The sequence below is a fragment of the Rhyacophila brunnea genome, unplaced genomic scaffold, assembly GCF_057557595.1.
Source record: "Rhyacophila brunnea isolate RB1 unplaced genomic scaffold, BYU_Rbru_1.0 scaffold_7, whole genome shotgun sequence".
NCBI lineage: Eukaryota > Metazoa > Arthropoda > Insecta > Trichoptera > Rhyacophilidae > Rhyacophila > Rhyacophila brunnea.
In genome coordinates this window covers 37,017,025-37,040,179 of record NW_028233339.1, presented here as the reverse complement: position 1 = coordinate 37,040,179, position 23,155 = coordinate 37,017,025, and the positions used below count along the sequence as shown (strand labels likewise).

At 31.8% G+C, this 23,155-nt stretch overlaps 3 protein-coding genes across 3 annotated transcripts; 2 read left to right on the top strand and 1 right to left on the bottom strand.

Annotated features, from left to right (window-relative positions):
* Positions 1-2,691: 2,691 nt before the first annotated feature.
* On the top strand, positions 2,692-5,061 carry LOC147064795 (apolipoprotein D-like). Its single transcript, XM_085957524.1, has 4 exons — positions 2,692-2,942; positions 3,024-3,154; positions 3,367-3,569; positions 4,797-5,061. The coding sequence occupies exons 1-4, from the start codon at positions 2,832-2,834 to the stop codon at positions 4,940-4,942; spliced, it is 591 nt and encodes a 196-aa protein (XP_085813650.1). The 5' UTR covers positions 2,692-2,831; the 3' UTR covers positions 4,943-5,061.
* A 4-nt stretch (positions 5,062-5,065) lies between these two features.
* On the bottom strand, positions 5,066-9,661 carry Josd (Josephin domain containing). The gene is made up of 4 exons (XM_085957523.1): positions 9,363-9,661; positions 8,831-9,003; positions 7,020-7,200; positions 5,066-6,521 (listed from the first exon to the last, which is right to left on the bottom strand). The coding sequence occupies exons 1-4, from the start codon at positions 9,441-9,443 to the stop codon at positions 6,210-6,212; spliced, it is 747 nt and encodes a 248-aa protein (XP_085813649.1). The 5' UTR covers positions 9,444-9,661; the 3' UTR covers positions 5,066-6,209.
* Positions 9,662-9,922: 261 nt separating this feature from the next.
* GTPBP1 (GTP-binding protein 1) lies at positions 9,923-20,891 on the top strand. Its single transcript, XM_085957357.1, has 13 exons — positions 9,923-10,373; positions 12,581-12,692; positions 13,027-13,216; positions 14,171-14,349; positions 14,431-14,594; positions 14,687-14,809; positions 15,928-16,043; positions 16,152-16,296; positions 16,379-16,561; positions 17,556-17,691; positions 17,805-17,938; positions 18,049-18,240; positions 19,338-20,891. The coding sequence occupies exons 1-13, from the start codon at positions 10,263-10,265 to the stop codon at positions 19,542-19,544; spliced, it is 1,992 nt and encodes a 663-aa protein (XP_085813483.1). The 5' UTR covers positions 9,923-10,262; the 3' UTR covers positions 19,545-20,891.
* Positions 20,892-23,155: the final 2,264 nt, after the last annotated feature.

Here is a 23,155-nt window from a genome sequence, read left to right as displayed (position 1 = left end):
CTTCAATACATCTTTTGAGAATGGTGTCTGCACCAAGCCCGAAACATTGAGGAAGAAACGATGACAACCTAAAATGTCTCATAAAATATAAATATAATTCCTTATTAGTCCAAGTCAAAATAAATTAATATTCCAGCCTTGATATTTATGAAGCTATTTCATATTAGTCCAACCCAATAAAATAACGAATTCATTGTATTTATCTATTTTAACCTTATTTTTTTTTCAAAGTTGAATCGTTTCACAATTGACTTTTATTAACAAACTAATTTTACTATCGCATCAATAAAATACTTACATTTTTATCATAACGTATTGATATCGTTTGTAGACTTATAAATTTGTGGGTACTCAGATTCGAATCCTGAGTCTCTTAATGGATTGAGCAAGTGTAAAAATTAAAAATCTCCATCAAAACATCCACTTTGTGTAAGCCCATATGCTCTGCTTAGGATTGAATATGGTAATTTACTTTTTATTTTGAAATTTTCATGGCCTATATAAAAATTCATAATTACGAATGCATTGGTAGATACTTTAAATGTTAAAATCATTATTAACATACTCCAAAGGTCATTAAATGTGTACATAGGTGTGTAAAACATTTACTCGGTTATTGGTATTATGCAACAGCGATGACTTCAACATTTTTTTGGTCAAATCTTATTAAAATTTTATGTACCAATCTACGTTAACTAAAAAAAGTATACAATTATATCTCACTATATAGCATGCTCGTTATAAGTATAGGTATATTCAACAAATGTCATATAATAAGAACACAAAATGCAAATAATATACCAGATGAATATCAAATAATTGATATCACCGGCCGATCAGTTTGGTGGAGACATCTTGAAGAGTTCAAGACCAAGTTCAACAGGGTGGTGGACAATGAGTTCAGAGTGAATGGTTAGTGAACAGCAAAATAAAATAAATCATAAAACAAGATCATGCATAAGAGACTTTGGTCTAATGGCGCAAATGTTGATAAAAGAATTAAACTGTTTCTTATTTAGGTCCTGATTTCTTATAATAATTACATCCGTTATGTAATTAATTACTGATGCATATTATGTGAATTCCTTTTTTGTAGACACGGTTGCAGCGTACAGGCTAAGTTTATACAACGCAGTTGGTGAGTGATCTTTTACTTTAGCCAGTGGGCAAACGGTATTTTTTGTCATACTCCGTTTTAGCTCGAATATTACTGTGTTGATGATTTAAAAACAATGATGTAACTCACCCGGCCTGTTGCAATTGGTGATATGAAAAGATGCAACGAGGTATCGAGCGACTAAAAAGCTATTTTACTAGCATTGATGATGTACAGGACGAAATCTTCAAATCAATTCATAATATTGAGTTTTTTTATATAAACAATCCAAAAATATGCACCAAACCAATTTGAATATTTTTTTTTAATTTTCCCGCTATTTTCTTTTTTTTGTCAGTCTCTTCAAAAACATAAAATCGTTTTTCACTGTAATTCACATGGGGTATAATTTGACTTTGAGCTGCTTCTCATTTCTCCCACGGTCGTCACAATGCAACCAGATTCAGAGGATACGTTCACTCTGCCCGCAGATTTGATATATTTACATTGGCAATGTTGTACGTTGTCCATTAGCCGTAAAAAATTAATTGATCATTTTCGTAAAATGTGTTATTTTCCGACAATTGAAATTTTAAAATAGAATTCCTTGTAAAGTTTCCTAAAAAAGTAGCCCAAGAATAATTGTGACAATTGGATTAAACTCCGATTATCTAGAAACCTAAAATTATATCCTTCAAATATTGGATGCTTTTTTTAAGATAATCTTTGAACATAGATAATTTCGAGAATCGAACCTGCATCTCTCGAGATTCGCGCCCATGTTTATAGACCAATATAAACTATGTGCATGGGCACGAAACCCAAGAGATGCAGGTTCGATTCCTGCGGGTGTTTTAAAATTCCGAAAAAAAATTTTCTATTGGTTATAATATATTTTCTCAGAAGTGTTTTCAAAATTATGTATGTTCAATAATTAGAATGTTACATTGTTAAATCTTGTGAATTATTCGTTGAATACAAAAAATTGTTAATTAAGATAATCTTGTTTTAAATTTTTTCAATTTAGAAATAAAATAGATTTTACTTTTTGGATTTAGGTTTACAATACAGAATGACGATATGGAACTGCACAGAATGGAGATTTAATTCATAGGTGAGATTGAAAATAATAAATCCAAAATATCTTTGTAAATAAAATAATATTTATTATGAAAATAATAATACGAAACGATAATATTAACAGCAAAGTTACAACTTACAATAAGAAGCGTACATTACAATTTTTAAGAAATAAGTTGCCCAAAATAATGGTGAATATACACTCTTTGAGGAGCACTATTAATTGAAGTGACCTTTACTATGTATTATTCATGTATTTAAATTCTGCTTTTATAATTTCATTCAACTGAAGAGTATTATGTTCCTTCTATTACAGTATTCAACAGTTATAGTTATATATATATCGGTATACTTGAAAATGGTCAACTGTAACAACCACTAAAAAGATCTATTCAATTACATAAACCGGATTTAAATAAATTAATAATAATAAAATAAACAGATAATTTGTATAAAGGTACAATGTAATTATTTTTTTGTTTTACCATTAAATGCTAAATTCATCTATTATTGGTATGCATGTGACATTTGGTATTTTAGCTAAATCATATACCAACATAAGTATGTTATGAATAAATTGATAGATTAAAATGAAATATATCTTATTTCAAATTGTATTCAATTGAGTGTTATTTAAATAAAATATTGTATAACAATGAAACTGTATTGGTTCGCGATATCATTTTCTTACGTGTCTGTTATTTCCGCATCGAGTTTTGGAAAATGCCCAAAGTATTCGCCTATGCCTGATTTCAGCATTGACAAGGTAATTCTAATTATGTATTTATTTAATATTTAAGTAAATTATAAAATAAATTGTGACAGGGAAATTTATACTTTTTTCCAGTTTACAGGTCAATGGTATGAAGTCGAAAGATCATTTTATTTGCTGGAGGTGGTATCTAGCTGTACATCTTTGAATTTAACTATGAATGCTCGGGGAAACCTTGATGTTGTGGCATCCACTATGAATAGATGGTAAATTTTATACATTGGATCTTTTAGAATAGCGTGGCAAGCAATATAGTTTATTATTTAAGAAATCAAACTTAACCCTATGATAGTTTTCATTATTCTGTCAAATCTAATAATTTTTCACATTATATTATATTATTGCGACACAAACATTCAATAGATGACAGTATGCTAAAAAGATATATAAGGTAATTAAGATTGTTTTCTATTTTTAGGACCGAAATATATTCAACGAGCAGCGGTAAAGCTATACCCATGTCTAAAGGATCGTCTGTTTTGAGATTTAAAATAGATACAAGTCTACCTTTTTCAATAGCTCGTTTACTTCCAGGAGCTGGAATATATACTATATTGTATACAGATTTTGACAATTATGCAATAATGTGGTCATGCTCCAGTTATGCATTCGGATACACAGGTTTGTAAAAGAATTGAATATGCGTATAGTATTTAGCTCATTGTTTCATAAGGTAGCATTTTGAGTTTGGCGACATACGACAAATTATACTGCTAGAAATGTAGTGCTACACCCGACGGATGCGCCGACCAAATGTGTCGAGTGCGATACATAATACTAAATGTTTTGAAGCAGTAGTATCTCATGTCGGTGGTGTATATTCCGATCGGCAAGTTCGAAAGACAAGCTTTCATGTTCACTTATAAAAGTTCTAAATTTAAATCACTTCCATAAATTTATCCAGGCAGCCATAGTATTAGATCCAAAATATAAAATTAAACAAGAAAACTATATGCTAATGAAAATACTGTCACCTCTCATAAGCAATTAATCATCCTGACGATTAACAATTAGACTGCGTTTTGCATTCATAGGTCAAGTAGAGACTAGTCAAGATCAATATACATATCTGCATGCAATTAATTGTACAATGGTTTATAAACTTTTACCACTACAAAAATGTCTATCCACAATCATTTGTTTTAAACTCAGTACAGATCCACATTGGCAATCATTGCCGTCAAATTAAATGTATTTTGAACAGTCCACATCATAAAAATCTGCACGCTTCAAAATCAAAACAATATTCCACAAGACCACATTGCTGTTTGTGATGAAAGATTTAAAAAATCCTCCAAATACAACCATATTCGCGTGTTTGTCAGTACATTATTTTGTTGTTATAAATGAATTGGCAATTCAAAGTGAGTTAGTTGCAGCTAATTTAATCATTAGAATTGGTAACCAGTGTTTCAGCTTCAGTCTGAATGGATTATTTTTGGATGGCTCAACTTCTGCTATTTATATAATGGTTTTCTAGCAGCTGTAATACATTTTTTTTACCAAGCCCGATCCTAAGAAGATCATATCGGCCTCCACAGAGAGAACACATTTACGTTTTTACGAAAAATCAGATGTTATACACTTGCCCAGCCTATTAGGTCCATACTGTGACTCCAAATACACATTGAAAAACAATATGTGTATTTGTGAGACCGAGGATTCAAACCTGGGACCTACAACATTATAAGCCGATGTGTTAGCCGTTCGGCCATCATACTCATTTATTTTATGTTTCTTGACCCATAAAATGAAGAATGCTGTCCTATTGGTATAGTTAGTGAAATATTACAAAACAGGTAATTTGCTATTATACAGGTTACTTTACATAACAATTTATTGTTTTAGATCGTTTTTGGATATTCGGGAGAACAACACGCATCGGGGCTAAAATGAGAATTACTGTTTACAACAAAATAAGGAGCTTTGACCTGGATACAGGAAGATTGATCATCTCAAAAAATGACAATTGTGATCCAACAGAATCATTTTAAGAAGAAAGAATAATATAACAATCCAGTAACGGAATAAATAAATACTATGTAATAATTATTGTCTCTGAAATACACAATTCGAAACAGTAAATATTATCTTTTTATTTATATATTTTTAACATATGATTTATAATAAAATAGAGTCAACTGAGTGTAATAAATTATTGATCACGTCTGTTCTAAGACAAAAGTCTTCTTTATATTGAAGAAAAAACTATTTTAGACAATTTTTTTTTTAATATTATTTACGATTTTCAAGTATCATGTGTAGTGTAATGGATCAAACTTGGTTAGCTGTTGAAAAAGAAACTTAATCTAAGACCTATGTTTTATTAATACATATAAGATGTCTTTACAATATTTTAGAATTTAGGTTTTTTATACAAAATGGGTAAGCTCAATAAGATTATCAGACGCAACATGAGTAGTGTGAAAAGAATTTTTAATACCTACAATAGTAAGTAATATGATGAAATAATTAATCCCTGTATCTAATTAATACAAGTCAAATGGGAAAGTCTTCTAGTCTAAATTCAAATACGTAGTCAGATAACAATTCATAAAATTAACTTACTAAATCTTTTTCTGTTAATGTCTTCTGGGTATCCAGCACGTTGTGAAAAATAGTATACCGATATTTCCCTTTGAGTAATTTTCCTTGAGAAAATGGAATCTGCAGTGAATCCGTTTTATCGGGAAAACTATTTTGTAAAACATGGTGAACCGCCAGAAGTAAACGTTAAATATTACGTAGAATATAAGATTGTTACTTTTTATTTGACACAGAAAAGCTATAAAAAGTATAAAATACCTATATATTATGTACATTCATTTATTATTTTGTTATGTACTGGTAAAGTATTATGATAGTTTGCCTTTCTTTAAATCTATGTAGGTATAATAATATATACATTACATTAAAAAAAGCAATGTAAAATCCATGCACAAAACACACCAAAAGATTCATTGTACAGACAGAAGTATTGCCAGGTACGTACGTTTTTAATTATAAAATTAGTATTTCAATACAATAGAGCTTACAGAAGATTTGGAAAAGTCAGAATATTATTAAAAAAACATTAAAAAGCTGAAATCATTTTCCCTCCACCGTAGAAGATTAAATGTGAAAAAAAACTTAACAAAAATATATTAGAAGCTACATGAAGGTAATGCTTTTTTTACAGCTATAAAATATGAAAACATAATAAAGTATTTAACAATTTGGAGGAATTAAACAAATCAAACAAATAAACTCAAAACACTTTCTTTAGCTATCTGTCCGTAATGGAATATTGTGTGAGGATACTTTATTATTACTGTTAACACATTCACTGTGTTCAATTGGATGAACATCGTTAAGGGTTATGCATTCCGCATCACGATTATCCACATGTTGTATGTTATTGCTATTATACTGCTTGTTATTTGTGCAAGAGTACTTGGTGAAGTTGAGTTCTGGTTGCATCGCGTAGTGATGTTTCCACGAATGCTTTTCTTCAACCTCTTTACTGACCACAATGAAGAGTTCTTTGTCCTTGCACGCTAACTGTTCTTTAAGATATAGAATTAAGTCGCTACCCTGAAAGAATTAAGACTATTAATATTACAATATAATATGCATTCTTTATATAGAAAATGGGACAATTCGGTACCGCCGATTGGACACCAGGACAAATGAACGACAGATATTTGGGCGCCGCATAGATAAATGAAGCGGTGGAGGTTTTTTAGGGGAGTCATTGTTAACTCATTGGATCTTTGCTCTGAAAGCACATATTGAAAAGCATCATGTGATTTTTTTAAATGCGTTCATACCTACAACTCTCAGATTCTAAAGCGGACGCTCGGTCACTACACCACCGCATATGCTGTCCCCAAACAGAGATAAAACAACAGATATATTATTGTCAATCATGGTTGATATTAGAATGCCTGCCTCTTATGGATTGTATATGGGTAAAATCCACATATTTTTTTCTCAATCAATGGAGGTTTAGATCTAAGGCATGGCCAAAATAGCTTAAGTTTACAATTGGTCCATGGTAAATGAGCTTCGAGTAAATTATAAAATACTTACTCTTCCGATTAAAAGAGGGTTGTCCAATTTTGAATCTAGATTATAAAAGTTTCCTTGAATTTGCCTTAGCGTTATCCAATGACGCCGTCTTAAGGGTAGCATTACAAAGCCTAGTTTGTATTCTGATGGTACATTTAGTATAAATCCACATATGTTTGTCAAGTCTAAGCACCCTGGGTCCCTGTGAAGAAACCATTAAAAAATAATTAATGAAAAGTAAAAACTATTCAATGTAATTTTGAAAGAAATTAATTTATATTTGAAAGAACACCTTTGAGTCTCATAACTGTTGAGCGTGAGTGACAAAATACTTTGATACCAACTAAAAAACACAACCGTTTGTTCAGAGATAGAAAATTGTATGAACTGTGATCGATAGTGTTTTGCAATCGCACATACAAACTCGGTGTGACTGCACCATTATATCAACTTTGTCTACATGATGTACACATCGAAATCACGTTTGTGTATGCTGTCGGAAGTGTGATTTCATTTCATCACACATAGATAATCTTTTGCGCATTAATACATTGATATTAGATAGGAATTTTCTGTAGTGGCCGTTAGGAGGAAAAAAATGTTTATTTATTGAAATAATACCTATAATGTATCTATAACAATCACCCATTAAAACAAATATTGGTAAATTTTGCCACGATTAGTTATGTACAGGTGGCTGGATTGATAAAGCACGTTGGCCGGAATCCGAAGGATGCAGGTTTAAGTCCGGTCTGGTACCAATATTTTCTCAAAATATTTATGTTTCTGAGGTGTTCCGAATTATGTATATTCAATAAAATGTTGATTTTACTGTTAAGAGCATACTTCTGTGAAACGGCAAAAAATTTTCAACTATACTGCCGTACTAAGCACAGAGGCCGTATCTGCATTTTAGGCAAGTGGGAGATCTGAGCTTTCATATTATTTTACTTTTCCTGCTAATACTGGGGAACTTTTTATTTATTTTATTTGCTTATAATAGTTAATTTTGGTTTAAGATTTATTTACATACCTTGAAAATTTGATTTATGTTATTATTATTATCGTTATTATGTATTGATATTAGCCATATATATGTCAGATACGGCTAATATGCCTTAGTAAATGATAGTTACAACCAAATCGCTTAGTATTAATCGAGTTTATTTCTCAAACTCCGTAGATACGGCTATTAAAACCCTTGATTTCTCCGTAACTATAGCAGTTACGGCTTGGATTTATTCACCGATCTTATACAAAAACTCTGCAGAATTCAAATATCTAAAAACATGAAAATACCTAAATACGTCAGTTACGGCCTCTGTGCTTAGTACGGCAGTATACGTGCAATGAAATTTATGACTCGGTGCCAATCGGAGAGCGATAGTCGAGCTGTGAACACGTCAATTTGTTTTGTGATGGCGTCGGAGGAATTAATTCTTAAATCGTGTAAAGATGACTAAAAAACGTTACCCATTTACTTAAAAAAGAAAACATGTCAATGAATATATTATTATTATTACTAATAGAACAATAAACCTAACATTAAATGGACGCGTGTTGAATTTTTATGACAAATTATATCGTTTGCACAATCTTCGCTTCGCATAGTCACGATCGTTTTAGACTGTGCCCCAGCTGAAGTATTATAGCCTTAACTAAAAAATTGCCAAACTCTGTGGATCATAGGTTATCGCATTGCTTTTTTGATTGGTGAGTTACAGGTTAAAATCCTGATGGCTGATGAAAATTATATGTTGTTTTTAGTCAATATCTGAGCTCTAATACAAGAGATGAAATATAGTAAGTATATCAACTGAATAAAAACATACTTTCTCTTATCAAACCAAACAGCTTCGTATCCCTTTTTTTGAAGAGCAGCCATTATAACGTTGATGTCATAATTTCCAAGACCCAAGATTGACTTATGTGGATTGATCCATACATTAGGTGATAAATTATTACAGATGGAATCCAATTCTGCTTTGGAATAAGATCCCCGAGTCTGAAAATAAATTTAAAGCTTCATTAAACAATATTCAAATAAAACCTATAAGTAATATATAAAAGAATTTCTCACAATAATAGAGAATGAATAATAATTAATAAGGAAGGTTTTTATAATTATTATTGTGAAATAACAAGTTATAAGAAATCCATGGCCATGAGTTACAAATAGTTGCATATACGTTGTTTTTAATTGAGCCAATTGACAGTCTGTTTATATTTAGATGACAACTTTTAACTTAATAGGCTGATGAGATTTTCATAGGATATTAAGTGTACTTATTCTGGATAAATACGACATTAATTCTACATATTATATAAGAATATATTAAATATCCTTTTCTTTATTATACTTACTTGAAATAAATTATTAAGTGCATGGAGCGCGCATAGTTCTTTGAGTTGTTTTTCGTGATAAATACGATTAGTATCACTCATACTTTACGTATCATGCCAAAATCGAACGAACATAAGTTATTTATGAAGCAATGCATAATTTTCTCCAAAGAAATGTCCAACCTCAGGACCATCCGACCATTTTATGAATAATTATGCCATTATTTTAATATTATTCATGGCACAATAATAAAAATATATTATATCGGGCCAATATTAGAAAAACACTCGCCAGTCGAACCACAATTCCCTGACAGGTTGTTGCAGTGTTGCCATCACCGGAGATATATTATCTATGATATCTAAAATGAATTCAATTTTGTCATCAATTGATTTCATCATATTTATTTTCAGAAAATTTATAAAATGGTAAAATCTTTTTTTACTACTCTTGTGTTTTTATTATTTAGGTACACATTTATTCTATAATAATTATACACAACGGTAATTGGAACATGACCGAGAACTGATACACTGTATTTTTTAGATTTTTGTATACGTTTACAAACCCACAACCCGGTGACGTATCCCGAGAAAATATCTGACAGCTGTCATGCAACAAAGCTTCCAAAATAATATGTTAAATTTAACCATTGTTGTGCAATAACTCAGTTGATAAGAGCGGTAAAATAAGTAAATGCCTTGTTTTTATCTTCATTTGTGTTGAAAAATGCGTCTAGATGGGATGAATACAGTTACATTAGTTGACTTTCGAATCTCTGCTGTTACAAGTCGTTCCTCAAATAGATTGCGATTATTTGTATTATTTTGAATGAAAATTGTACATCTAAAGTGAAATTTGCCAAGGGCCAAGTTAATTAATTCGAAAAAAACACTGTTCAGTGCCAGATCCCGTTAACAATGGAACCTTTAAAACCATCACCTTCTAATACGACTGCCGAACCGAGTATCGATGTGGAATCTAGCAATGGCAATATCCCATCGACTGACTATTCGGCAATCCGTGGAAAGGTTTGTTTTTCTATTTATATATTAATTAAACAGTGTGAATATGAGCTTTCGCCATTGCGGCGGGATGAATTGTGGGTAAATGTGCCGCAGATGCCAGCATGAGTTTTATAACTTTCCTTTTAGACAAAACCCAACCTAATCCAACCTAACCTACCCCAACCTAATATAATCTTAGTGTGTGATAATGATGCATCGAAATGTATGAAATTTTCAAAATTTAAATTAACAATTATTGGATCGAAAAGCATCTGCGCCGACAGGAATAGGTATTTAATACAATTGTCTACATGGAATAAACTTTTTCGTAAAAAAAATTTATAAAAGCTCATGCGGGCATCGGCAGCATAATTACCCTTTCCGGAATCGCCATAAAAGTTTGTAAAATAAAAAGTTTCAATGAACTCTTGAGTCTATCATTAATTTACTAAAAAAATAGTATCTTCATTATTCTCTCATAGACCAATATACTAATCATAAGAGTGTAGATACCTTGGAAGACATGTTAATCCTCTCAACAATGTGTAATTACGATATAATGATTGCATCACTCACAAAGATTTCTATATCATTAAAACGTTTGGTTTAAAACTCTATAATTATTACTTAGAATACTTAATTATAGTGGTACAATTTAACCTCGAACATGCACAGATGTGATTTCTTATAGTGTGCACGAATTAGATTATGGTTACGATTTCCATTCCTGATTTCACTTACATCATGCCTATTGCATCGCTTTCTCTCGCTCGGTGTCGCTTTGACTATGAATTATTCTCTGTTAATGTGGTATGTCTATGACACGAATGTTGTTTGTTCCCTCATATACCTATACCCATCTATAATACCCTCAATAAATATCAATAATACCTGATTGTTTATCTTACCCACAAAATTTTTATTCCAATACCTAAGTACCTAATCAAGGAAGTAATGTTAATAAAAAATGTCATCATTGTTGACACTATATTTCATCATTTTTTTTATTAGACTTCTTTGTAAGTATTGTTTTGAGTAATATTTATTGCATTATCATTTTTATTTTATAAAAACAATGCTACTTTACAGTTATTTTTAATAATAAGTAGGTATATCTTTCGTTAAGTAGGTAATGATTTCAAAACACACAGTAATTAATAGTCATATTTTATTGGTATACTTATTTAGTTTATTAAAATTAATAGACCCGTGCTACATTGGCGAGGGGTGGAGGTAGGCTATTAAGATTTATTATACTATTTCTTTTACTATTATACTACATACTTGTTCATCTTTTTTTTTCAACGCACGATCATCGATAAGGATTATGTATATACTTACCACTCAGTGGCGAAGGGTGGAGGTACGCTGTTAAGATTCAACATAAATAGTGCACACTAAACTGTCAGTCATGCTTATTTGTTTTCATTGAATCAAGAATACAATTTGCAGTTCGCTAGTTAGTTTTTTAAATTCAATTAAACGCTGCCTAAACTAAACCATAATAGTTTAGGTATGTTATTGGCGATCCAACAAAAATAGTGCAAATTTTTCAGTCATATTTATTTGTTTTCGTTGAATTAAGAACTCATAGTACAGATGGTGTTGTTGGTTAGTTGTTTAAAATTCATTAAGCCCTGCCTAACCAAACCATAATTGATATACAGTCGAACTCGGTTATTACGATCTCAGACATAGCGAGATCTCAGATGTAATGAGGAAACATTCGTTGACATTTTTGTTTATGATTTTCTCCATACATTTATTCACTGTTATAACGAGCAACTTATCGGATATACCGAGCTAAAATATTTTTCTTAAAACTGTTAATGTGTCGATCGTTTAAAAAACATTTCGACCCTAAGCAATAAAATCCGACCGGACAGGATGCCGCCGGGGTCGGATTACGTTTATGACACTAGTTAAGTGTCTAAGTACCTACCTAATTGGTATTTTCGCCGACAATAATGAAGAAGTATTTACGCATATGGTTGGAAAATCCAAGGTTTGTGCAGTCCGTAGGTAACTACCAGCGTTCATTACAATAAACAACTTCTTTTGTAGTTTATGAATGCCATGCTTGTTTCGGGGATTTTTACGATGGTTTTCAACTTTTTTATTTTCGACTTTTTGTGTTATGTGACCGCTCATTTTAAAATACCTATTCTCTGATACAATGAGTAACGCTTATAAGAAAGTAGTTTTAAAGTTGATATCTTTTATTGTTTTAGACCATTTTGGTGAGTCCTACAGGAGAGCAATATGACCTCTTACAAAAGCAGCTAATGGAGAGGATAGAGGTCGGCCATGGTGAAATAATTTATGAAATTGGTGTGGATGAAGGTGAGGAGATATCATTTTAATCTACACAAAAATTGAAATACAATAAACGTTGAAAGATGCTGTGTATTATATAACTCATTTTCACATTATTTGACAGGGTACCAAATCACCTCAATGTATATAATAATATTCAAACATTGTTTTAATAGAACAAAGGGATACTCTCCAAAATAAGTATTTAGGTATCTATTGGCTAAATATTTCTGATAGATTCACTATTTTTATTACATTTGAAGAGAACGAAATAGAAAATTATTTTATCTTGAAAATACAAAATAAAATTCATATATTAATCTGTGCTTTTATTGATTAATTTTATTTTCCTGGTTTTTAGATGACAGCGAGAGTGGGCTGTGTGACGATGACTACAATGCATCACTGGCCACTCTCCAGATGCTCGCTACCGCTCTAGGTGCATCTTGTGTGGAATTGAGGAGACGGGTCGGATCGCAACCGCAACAACTGAAAACTGGGCAGTATTTAATTAGGAAAAAACTGGAAGACTCTGACTTTATGGAAATAAGGTTGATTACCCATATTTTTACTGTCATATAGCTCTATAGACAATTATAAATGTACTGATTGCTTTAGTTTATGGTTAACAAACTTATGAAAACATGAATGTCTTTAGTTTTTATTTAAATACCCTGTTGTAGAATTAAATATTTTAAATACTTACTATAATTATTCTGTGGTTCTGGATTAAAAGTTCTTGAGTCAGTTTTGTTGCAGCTGAGATAATCGGACTTTAATTAATGTATTATTGAAGTTTTCAAAATGTTGCATCTTCACTTGTTGACCGCGGAGCATTTAATTACTATTTAATTACCACATTTAAATAACACGCTAATTATATCGAATGCCAATTAATGAGGGCACAACAGGTGTGCCGTCCGCGTGGAAAGGATTAAAGTGAAAACAAGAAATACAGTAAGGAATATTAATGGTATTCATTACTCTATTTCTTTTGTATTACTGAAGTAATTTAATTTTACATATTTTCATGTCTTACGAACTTTAAATTCTAATTGATTTTAGTTTTGTATTATTCCATTTGAGTCTTTTTGAGACCATGGTTTCGCCTTTCGGCATCTTCAGGCACTGTGCGCACTCACCAATGAATGGCAAATCCACACTGACACAGAATATGATTATCAATACAATAAAATAACATGAAACTTTATTACTAAGTAAAGAAGCAAATATAAAAACTTGTTTTATAAATTTTGAAAAAATATTTTTGGAAACACTAGACTGGTACATTACTTAGATAGATATGTACCAACTATTATATTAATTTTGTAATTACTGTAGTTTGCTGACTTTTGTCAAAATACACATAAAAGAGCAGCATTTTGTACACAATGGATTTAAAATATCATTTTCGTCAAAACGTAACATATAAGAACTTACCCTGGAAACAAAGAATAATAAAATTGTCTTGTTAGCATGATGTTAAAAGCATTGATTGATTTTAGGGTGGCTGTAGTAGGTAACGTTGATGCTGGAAAATCAACCTTACTAGGAGTATTGACCCATGGAGAATTAGATAATGGAAGAGGATATGCACGTCAGAGGCTATTTCGTCATAAACATGAAATGGAAAGTGGGCGTACTAGTTCTGTTGGAAATGATATCTTAGGATTTGACAGCTTAGGTAAATATTCCTTAAATTTTATAATCGGTGTCAGAACGTTTGAGCACAACTAATTACTGATGAGTTTTTATTATTTTTAAGGAAATGTCGTAAATAAACCTTCGCATGGAACCTTGGATTGGGTCAACGTTTGCACTAAATCCTCCAAAGTGATAACGTTTATCGATTTAGCCGGCCATGAGCGTTATTTGAAGACAACCGTGTTTGGCATGACAGGTCATGCTCCCGACTTCGGAATGTTGATGGTAAATAATAAACATTTTTACTCCAATTAGATATTTCGTTCATTCGCAACTGTGAAACATATAATACATTTCTCAATGTTAATTAATTTCAGATAGGTGCAAATGCTGGCATAGTTGGAATGACTAAAGAACACTTAGGACTTGCGTTAGCATTATCAGTCCCAGTTTTTGTTGTCGTAACTAAAATTGATATGTGTCCACCAAATGTACTAATGGTAAGTAGAAAAAACCAATGTTAGTATTTCAAAAATACTTTTAATCGTACTTGATTAGTTAAAATAAAGCACATTTTATAATACACCATGTACAAAGTTTGGCTGTAAAGCGAAATGCCGAAAAATTTTGGTAGCCCTCATGGTCCTATGGTCCAATACGTAAGGCATTGGCTTCTCATCCAGTGCTTCGGGCTCAATACCCAGTGAAGTTTTTCAATTCTATTACTACACAACTGTTATTCGTTATTATGGTTTATCTTAAAAAGAAAAAAGCACCAAAATCCTTTGAGGTGAACTCTCCGCCGAGTAGTTCTTGTTAGCGCATCTATTCTATGCACAAGGCTGCTATCGGCCGCTATCGAGGGTAGTTTATCATATTTATGTATTGAGGTATTATAATTGTTATAATAAATGCTTCGTTTTAACAGCACCTCTGTTGGCTGTGTTAATTTTAGAGTGAGACAGTTTAGACGGCTAACTTATTGTAACAATTATAATACTTCAATACATAAATATCAATAGCCGCCGATAGCAGCCTCGTGTATAGAATAGATGCACAAGTGTAGTTTGTCCATGTTTATAATGCAGGTGTTCTCATAATTTGTTATTATTTTGCATCAGGTCCAAATATTTCTATCACCAAATGTTTACTATACATACACATATTTTTACTGGCACAATAAATGTGCCAGTAAAAATAATCGTTCGAAAAAAATGGGGCTGTAAATTGAAATTGCTCCATAATTTAAAAAAGGTTATAGTGAAAAGCCTGATTGTATGTAATGAAGTGCTGATAGTGCTTAATCCACATAATTTAATAACAGTCAGAAATTGTAGCACATATTGTGTTTACATACAAAATATTGTCAATGTTGTAAATAATTGTCATACACATTTTAATCATGCGGACAGGTGCTAAATTTTGTGTTAACGGTGAACATGACTGCTAAAATAGGGCTACAGAACTGGTGTCATCCACTCGGATGTATATTCTTGGCTGATGATTACCATCAGTTTAATATTTATTGATACTATGTCATTCCATCAAGAATCAACAACACGATTAATGAAATATAATATAATACTTAACATAATTATGACTGCCTTCTCTTTTTTAGGAAAATTTGAAATTATTAATTCGTTTATTGAAATCCCCCGGATGCCGTAAAGTTCCTGTAATGGTAAAAACGAGCGACGATGTAATACTAAGTGCTACCAATTTCGTGTCTGAAAGGTAACATGATTTTGATTAGTATCATGTTTTTAGTCGTTAGTTACATATTATATACTTTTTATTTAATATACAAATTGAATATTTTCCTTAATATGAATATTGTTGTAGGTTATGTCCAATCTTCCAAGTTTCTAATATGAGTGGTGAAAATCTGGATCTATTGACTATGTTTTTGAATCTGTTGAACACTCGGATGCCATCGCGCGACCAAGAACCGGCCGAGTTTCAAATCGATGACACCTATTCCGTTCCGGTTGGTATTTTTGATTTCAAAACATATGTACAAACTCTTCAAAAACAAGGATGATCATCATTTTATAAATTCTGTGTTTCAGGGTGTCGGTACTGTCGTCTCGGGGACTACACTGCAAGGAACTATACGCTTAAATGATACGTTACTACTCGGACCAGATCCTTTGGGTCATTTCATACCTATCGCTGTCAAAAGTATCCACAGGAAAAGAATGAACGTTCGTGAAGTCAGGGGCGGGCAGACTGCTAGCTTTGCCCTCAAGAAGGTATATATATCAATTATATATTAAATGTGTAAGGGGCGTTTTCCGATATATGTTTATATCTTTATATCTTTATAATATGTTACCATTCCAAATTCAAAATGCATTATTTTGATATCCGCTCATATTATACAAAAAGACAAAAGAAGGTCGTAAATACTGTCACTTGTATACTATAGATTAAAAAGAAAAACGAATACTTATTTTATCTTTTGTCACTTGCATACAAACTGTTTATATGACAATTTATTCTCTAATGTCAGAAATTTTGTTTGATCCAACGAATTTTAAAACCTATTAAAACAACTTCGGTGCCCTGAGAATTTTTAAAATGTATTTTTTCTATCTACTGTTGATAATTTTTCATTCAGTTTTTTCCGAGCTCAGTTAGATCTAAGAACTATTGCTTATCAAACAAAATTGCATGTGGAGTGGGCAAGGTAAACAAGCTGCTTCAAAAAAATTAAAATGCACTACAGCAGCATATCCAAGTGATTGGACCTGCTATCAAGTGATGATATTATTGGTTCAGCAGAATAACTTGAGTGCTCTTAGAAATTAAAAATATTTTTTCTCTGTTGACTTATGCTACATTTTTATTCAGTTTTATGGCCAGTATAGATCTAAGAATTGCCATCTAACAAAAATGCGTGTGACGTGGGCAAGCTAAACGTTTACGGTATTTACAAATTATTTTTTAACAGATATTTTATTCCAGTTTCATGTAATATTAAAACCGAACTTGTAATTTCCACTATATGTACCAATTTTATTTTTCATTAGCAAATAACAAATCTCACACCACACCACATTTGCTCCCGTAGTCTCATTATTATTTTGTTTTAGTAAGCAATCTTCTCATTATCAAAATAAGGGTGAATACTATATCCACCAGTAGCGAAGACTCAATATCAAATGATTATTTAATGTTTACCATGACTCATAAAGATATGTGATGATGCGAAGGTGAAGATGAAACAAAATTCAACTGTTTCAGATAAAAAGATCTCAAATACGTAAAGGAATGGTGATGGTATCCCCGGCTTTAAACCCACAGGCATGTTGGCAATTTGAAGGAGAAATTTTAGTTTTACACCATCCCACAACAATACTGTCGAGTTATCAAGCGATGGGTATGTAATCTTCACTTCATTGTCCGGTTTTATGTTATTTTATATAATGTACAGAAAACTAAGTACCTACATGAAAGACAAATCACTTGGTATAACAAACTTCTCCATTGCAGTACACTGCGGAAGCATTAGACAAACCGCATCTATACTCGGGATGTCTCAAGAGTTCTTGCGAACCGGTGATAAAGCGCATGTGCGGTTCCGTTTCATAAAGCATCCAGAGTATATTAAACCCGGTCAACGTATGGTAAGAAAACATTTTATTTTTCATATTATGTAACAAATGATCAGTGTTTGCACACTGAATACATTTTTAACTAATTTGTAAAAGTAAAAATAAATGAATTTAATTTTTAGCTTTTCCGAGAGGGACGAACGAAAGCAGTTGGCAATGTACTGAAGTTGATCCATTCTAATAACCCTCTGCAACCTCCGAGAACGAAAGCGAATAAAATGCACGGTCGAGGACAGCAAAACTCCAACACTGCAGCTAATAACGCCGCGTCAAATAATACAGCGTCTGTTCCCCATCCACCAAATTTACCACTGGTCAGCTAAGTCTGTTGCTTTATTATAATCGTTGCTTCCCGTAACTTTCTGATTTTAAAATGCTATTGGTGATACATGTGACTGATATGTCTTATCTTGAAATAATTAGTCCTTTGAAACTGATGATATTGAATCTTCAGTGATTTCTCTATAAATATTATTACTGAAGCAAGTTTTAGTTTGACGTAAGTGCTATTTTTGTATAAAAGACAGAAATAAGATGTTGAAGAACACTGAGAGTTTGTATGATAATTAGATGTCCCTTTTTTTGTCTCACTTTCATACATTTATGCTCCATCTCTACCCCACGATGGCCGAACGGCTTATGCGATGGCTTATAATGTTGTGGGTCCAATGTTCGAATCGTGGGTCTGGTAAATACACATATTGTTTTTCAGTTTGTGGTTGGAGTCAGTATGAATCCAATATGTTGAGCAAATGGCTAATATCCATTTCTCATAATAATGATCTTATTAGGATCGGATGTGGTCTATGCAAAAAGAATTTCTTCAACATCTTTGTTCGAAACAATAACATAATATTATTATAGAATCTATATACATCGCCTGTAGAGGCAGCCAGGAATAAACCTCAGTTTCCATAGTTAGAATTAATCAAAACATTATGTACATGCCCTATATTCATATTGATTCACAGTTTTGGACTAATATGATCGAATAAACTGTTGTTTTCATTCAACGAATAATTCATAAGATTTGAGAATGTAACATTTTTTATTGACTTCAAAATGTAAATATGGTTGGTAAGAATCCCTGTTTTCTATTATAGTCACCCTGTAGCAAATTTATATCTCAAAACATTTAATACCAGAAATTTTCAATAAAAGACCTAATAGTGTAAAAAAAAAAAACATTACCAAGTATCTGTTCTAACACGAGAATTTCTCATGTTTAGGCAGAACAGGTTAAAACTATTAATTAATAATTCAGAATAATCAGTTGTCCGTTCTATATGAATTTCAGTTTTATTTCTTTATTTTTCGTATGCATATTTCATTTTCATCATTTGTACTCACAATTAAATTAGCACAATTGAATTTATTAGACTCTTGCGTATATCAAAGAATGTGTTTTTAGCCCTCTGACGTAACAAACTCAGGATCACCATTTGAAGTCCAAAACGATAAAAGAAAAGATTCCTTGCAGCAGCGATCGACAGGTCGGCGATCTCGGGGGAAGAAAAGCGATCATTCTTCTCACATGAATGCCGAGGACTCTCCGAAAGACTCAACCGATCAAAATATCACCACACCAGAGCAACAAGCATTGAAAATGAGTGTTTAATGCAAAGAAGCTTCCTCGTATAAGTTCAATTGATTTCATTTATTATTTATATTTTTTTGGAAACTGCAGGCAACTTTTTGAAGCTAGCACTTTATGTATTTATTTACATATGTATTAAGAATTTCCTCAATATGCTTCAATATTTTTTAGAATTGTTTTTTTTTCTGTATACCTATTATAAAAATGGGTGACTAGTTATATTTCTACAATTTGTAAATGTGACCTACTATTCTATTTTTTATCCTAGTGAATCTGAATACAGTGAGTGTAGATGATTTTAATTAAATTTCCATCTTCTTCCTGGAGCTGCAATCCTATATGGGTCTTGGCATCCGCTAGTATCTGCCTCCATCCAAGTCTATTCAAAGCCGCTTCCGTTCAGTTTTGGACGCCCAAGGTCTTAAATCCAACTCAACACTATTCCTCGCATCTTATCGACTAGGTCTTCATTTGCCTTTCCTGAATGTGCTTCACTGCCAATGTGTGACTCATCCATATTGTGTGTACAGTCATTTAAGGCAACTCAATTTGATGGACTCGGCTGTGTGGGCTCCTGTACAGCTCGTAATTGTATCTCTGTCCTGTGTCAATAATGGGTCTGATGATGCTGCTCCGCTCAAATAGCCCCAGCACTCTTTTCATGCTTTTGGTCACACACCAGATTTCCAAGCCATACACGACGACTGGTCTTTTTAGTGTTTTGTATAAGATGCATTTGAAGCACCTTGTTTCAAAACCCCCTTAACGATTTTAGGTAGTTTCGAAATGAGAAAAACTCATATCTATGAAATCTGTGAACGTATGTATTTATTATTTAATTCGTACATTCTAAAGAGTATTTTGTCTTATCCATTTTATTGGTTTTTGAAAAGCACACCCAACCATTTCAACGGGTTTTGAAATTTACCATAATTTATGATCATACGTATTGACGGTTTTTGGCGTTTTTTAAAGTTCAATCTTTGGCCATCATATAGGTAACAAAAATATCCATCTAAATACATATCTAACTCAAAATTTTTCAAAAACCATTTTAGGGGGATTTGAAACTAGGCGCTTCATTTCAAGTATCATTTCGATGCTTTGGAACGTGGCACCTTCATTAGAATGAAGTGACATTTGTTACCAATTTTTTATGATTACAATTATTACTTATAATGGAGGATCCCAGGTACCAGATATTATGTAGAATTTTGATCAAATACATTTACATAACTATTTATTCAGATACATACAATATTTATATCTCAATCGTCTTCACAATATGTTGTTTTTAATGCTATGACAAAATTCTTCCATACTACATAATATATTATATTTTATTATTCCTTGATTCGATTTCAAATGAACAAAAAAATTCAAATAATTTCATTATTTAGTATATATTAGTTTGACAATTTTTTTTTTTTTTATTGTTTGTGTGATCAGATAAGCGTAGTGTTTTCTTGTATCCAGCAAGTTAGTATGTTTATTATATTTTCAATATATGCATAAGAAAATTTCATCCCTGGTATATGGACACATAAGGTTGGAAACATGCTGAGCATAAAATACAGCCTCAAAGTGATACATTGTCATAAGTAAACACGTCAATACAACATTCATACAAATTGACATCACCCGTTGTTGCATTGTTACACCACTTGGCCCGACTATAATTCCGTGTGGCATGAATATGTTGACTAGTTTAAAAACATAAATTCTCAGGGAAACTATTTGTACGCTTGGCTTTGTGATAAATCAGGAATTTTTTACTAAAATTTAAAAACATACTTAATCTGATTTACCACAGAAAGCTAAGGGTACAAATAGCTGCCCTGAGAATTTATGTTTTTAGACTTATCAACATATTCATGCCATACACGGAATTATTACAAACATATTATTTAATTTCCTAGTACATACTTTGAGCCTCCGTAGAGATTTTAAATAAATATTTTCTTATACTTATGTTAAAAAAAAAAATTAGATGTTTATATTTTTTTAGGGATGCCTATATAGTGTTATATTGGCAAGTATTATAGTAAGTACTATTTTAAAAGTTAGATCAGGGTTTGAACCGTAGCGTAAATAAAAATATTTTAAGTAAGTAATTTTAAAATTCAATATTTTAACTATCAACACTTTCGTGTACAAAAAAAATTATTGTCTTTAGTGTCATACACTATTTTTATATAAGTATTGCAAAATTAATAACTTAGAAAAATATTACTTTAGACAAAATTAATTACGATGATCCGCATAATTTCTTAGTCACTTATAGCACACTGTTATATTCAAATAAATTTACAATTGAATGTACCATTTTTAGTCCACAAATAATACAATAATTATAATAACATCACCTAGACATCTTTTTCTTGCAATGCAGACATTGCTATCAAAAGATTAGTCCCAGGCACGTTTTGTCTATATTTTTGTACAAAACATTTTGTATAGAATTTATATTATTGTAGTCGCTTTCAATTCAAATAATGAACACATGAAATGACATTAAGTAGGTGTATAATATATTATTTCATTTACATTTATTCAACATGTTAGACCCTGCACTCAGTTACAACAACTTATAGGTGCAAAGCCTACAGGAGTGACGACAGCGTGTGCCGATTTTTCTAACAGAGCGTCCAGTCAAAAATACAATGTAATCAAATACCGCAGAGCTCACTAAGTATAACAAGTTAATAGTTTACACCATTGAAGGTGTGGATAACCGAAGACACCACATAGTACACTTACCTATATTTATTTGTAGTTGGTCTTATCGATCTGAATTTTTCACTAATCAATTCTTCTTGGTGGATTTCCTCATAGAAATAAAAAAAATATGCCTTCGATCTACTTGCCTGGATACAGAGGGGCAAATATTTCACTACTTCGATACTAAAATGGGCAGTGTGCTATTTTTGTTTACTTCATGATTCTACTCGCCACACCGCCTTCTGTAGACCTTCACACATGTTAGAGAGTGTTCTTACTGATGTGCTGTAATAGCATTCAGATTTTAGAACATACGTACTGCAACTGGACAACCATGTGCAAACCCTTTGATGTTAATAAAAATGCTATTAAGCACACTAAGACAGTTTACTGTTGCAGATGAGTGGTGTCATTATACGGCTGCGGTAACTTCGTGAGTGCAAGGCCTAATGTTGTTCAATCATCTCTGACAATTTCTTTGTACACATATTCAAGTAGCAGGGGTTCGATAAACTTGAGATGGGTGTGTTATGTACCCGCATATCATTTACAATGTAACAATATTGAACCCTTTCTCCTGGGAAATGCTTACAAATCAATTCATTATCTAAAGCTGAGTCTGCTATAATAAATTAGACTTGATTACGTGTTTGGCGGTTTCTATGTCATTAGCAAAACAATGACGTTGAATATAATATTAATCTTTTGAGATACTTAGGAACAAACTATAACTACTGATTCATTTGTTTAAGGTACATATTATGATCATCGATAGAATAATCTCATTTAAAGTTAGTTCACCAACCTTTGTTAAAGACAAGAGCGAAAGACGTCTATATTCAATATCCATAATGAAAAAGTACAAAATCTAAGTTATCTTAATATTAATTTTCGAAATACAGCATACAAAG

Bases quoted from the DNA above. Each gene is read 5' to 3' on its own strand.
- LOC147064795 (XM_085957524.1), top strand. From the start codon at position 2,832: ATGAAACTGTATTGGTTCGCGATATCATTTTCTTACGTGTCTGTTATT. The intron at 2,943-3,023 runs GTAATTCTAATT...ACTTTTTTCCAG, and splicing joins CTGATTTCAGCATTGACAAG to TTTACAGGTCAATGGTATGA. The intron at 3,155-3,366 runs GTAAATTTTATA...TTCTATTTTTAG, and splicing joins GCATCCACTATGAATAGATG to GACCGAAATATATTCAACGA.
- Josd (XM_085957523.1), bottom strand. From the start codon at position 9,443: ATGAGTGATACTAATCGTATTTATCACGAAAAACAACTCAAAGAACTA. The intron at 9,004-9,362 runs GTAAGTATAATA...ATTTATTTTCAG, and splicing joins CACTTAATAATTTATTTCAA to ACTCGGGGATCTTATTCCAA. The intron at 7,201-8,830 runs GTATGTTTTTAT...GTTTCTTCACAG, and splicing joins GTTTGGTTTGATAAGAGAAA to GGACCCAGGGTGCTTAGACT.
- GTPBP1 (XM_085957357.1), top strand. From the start codon at position 10,263: ATGGAACCTTTAAAACCATCACCTTCTAATACGACTGCCGAACCGAGT. The intron at 13,217-14,170 runs GTTGATTACCCA...GATTGATTTTAG, and splicing joins TCTGACTTTATGGAAATAAG to GGTGGCTGTAGTAGGTAACG. The intron at 14,350-14,430 runs GTAAATATTCCT...ATTATTTTTAAG, and splicing joins CTTAGGATTTGACAGCTTAG to GAAATGTCGTAAATAAACCT.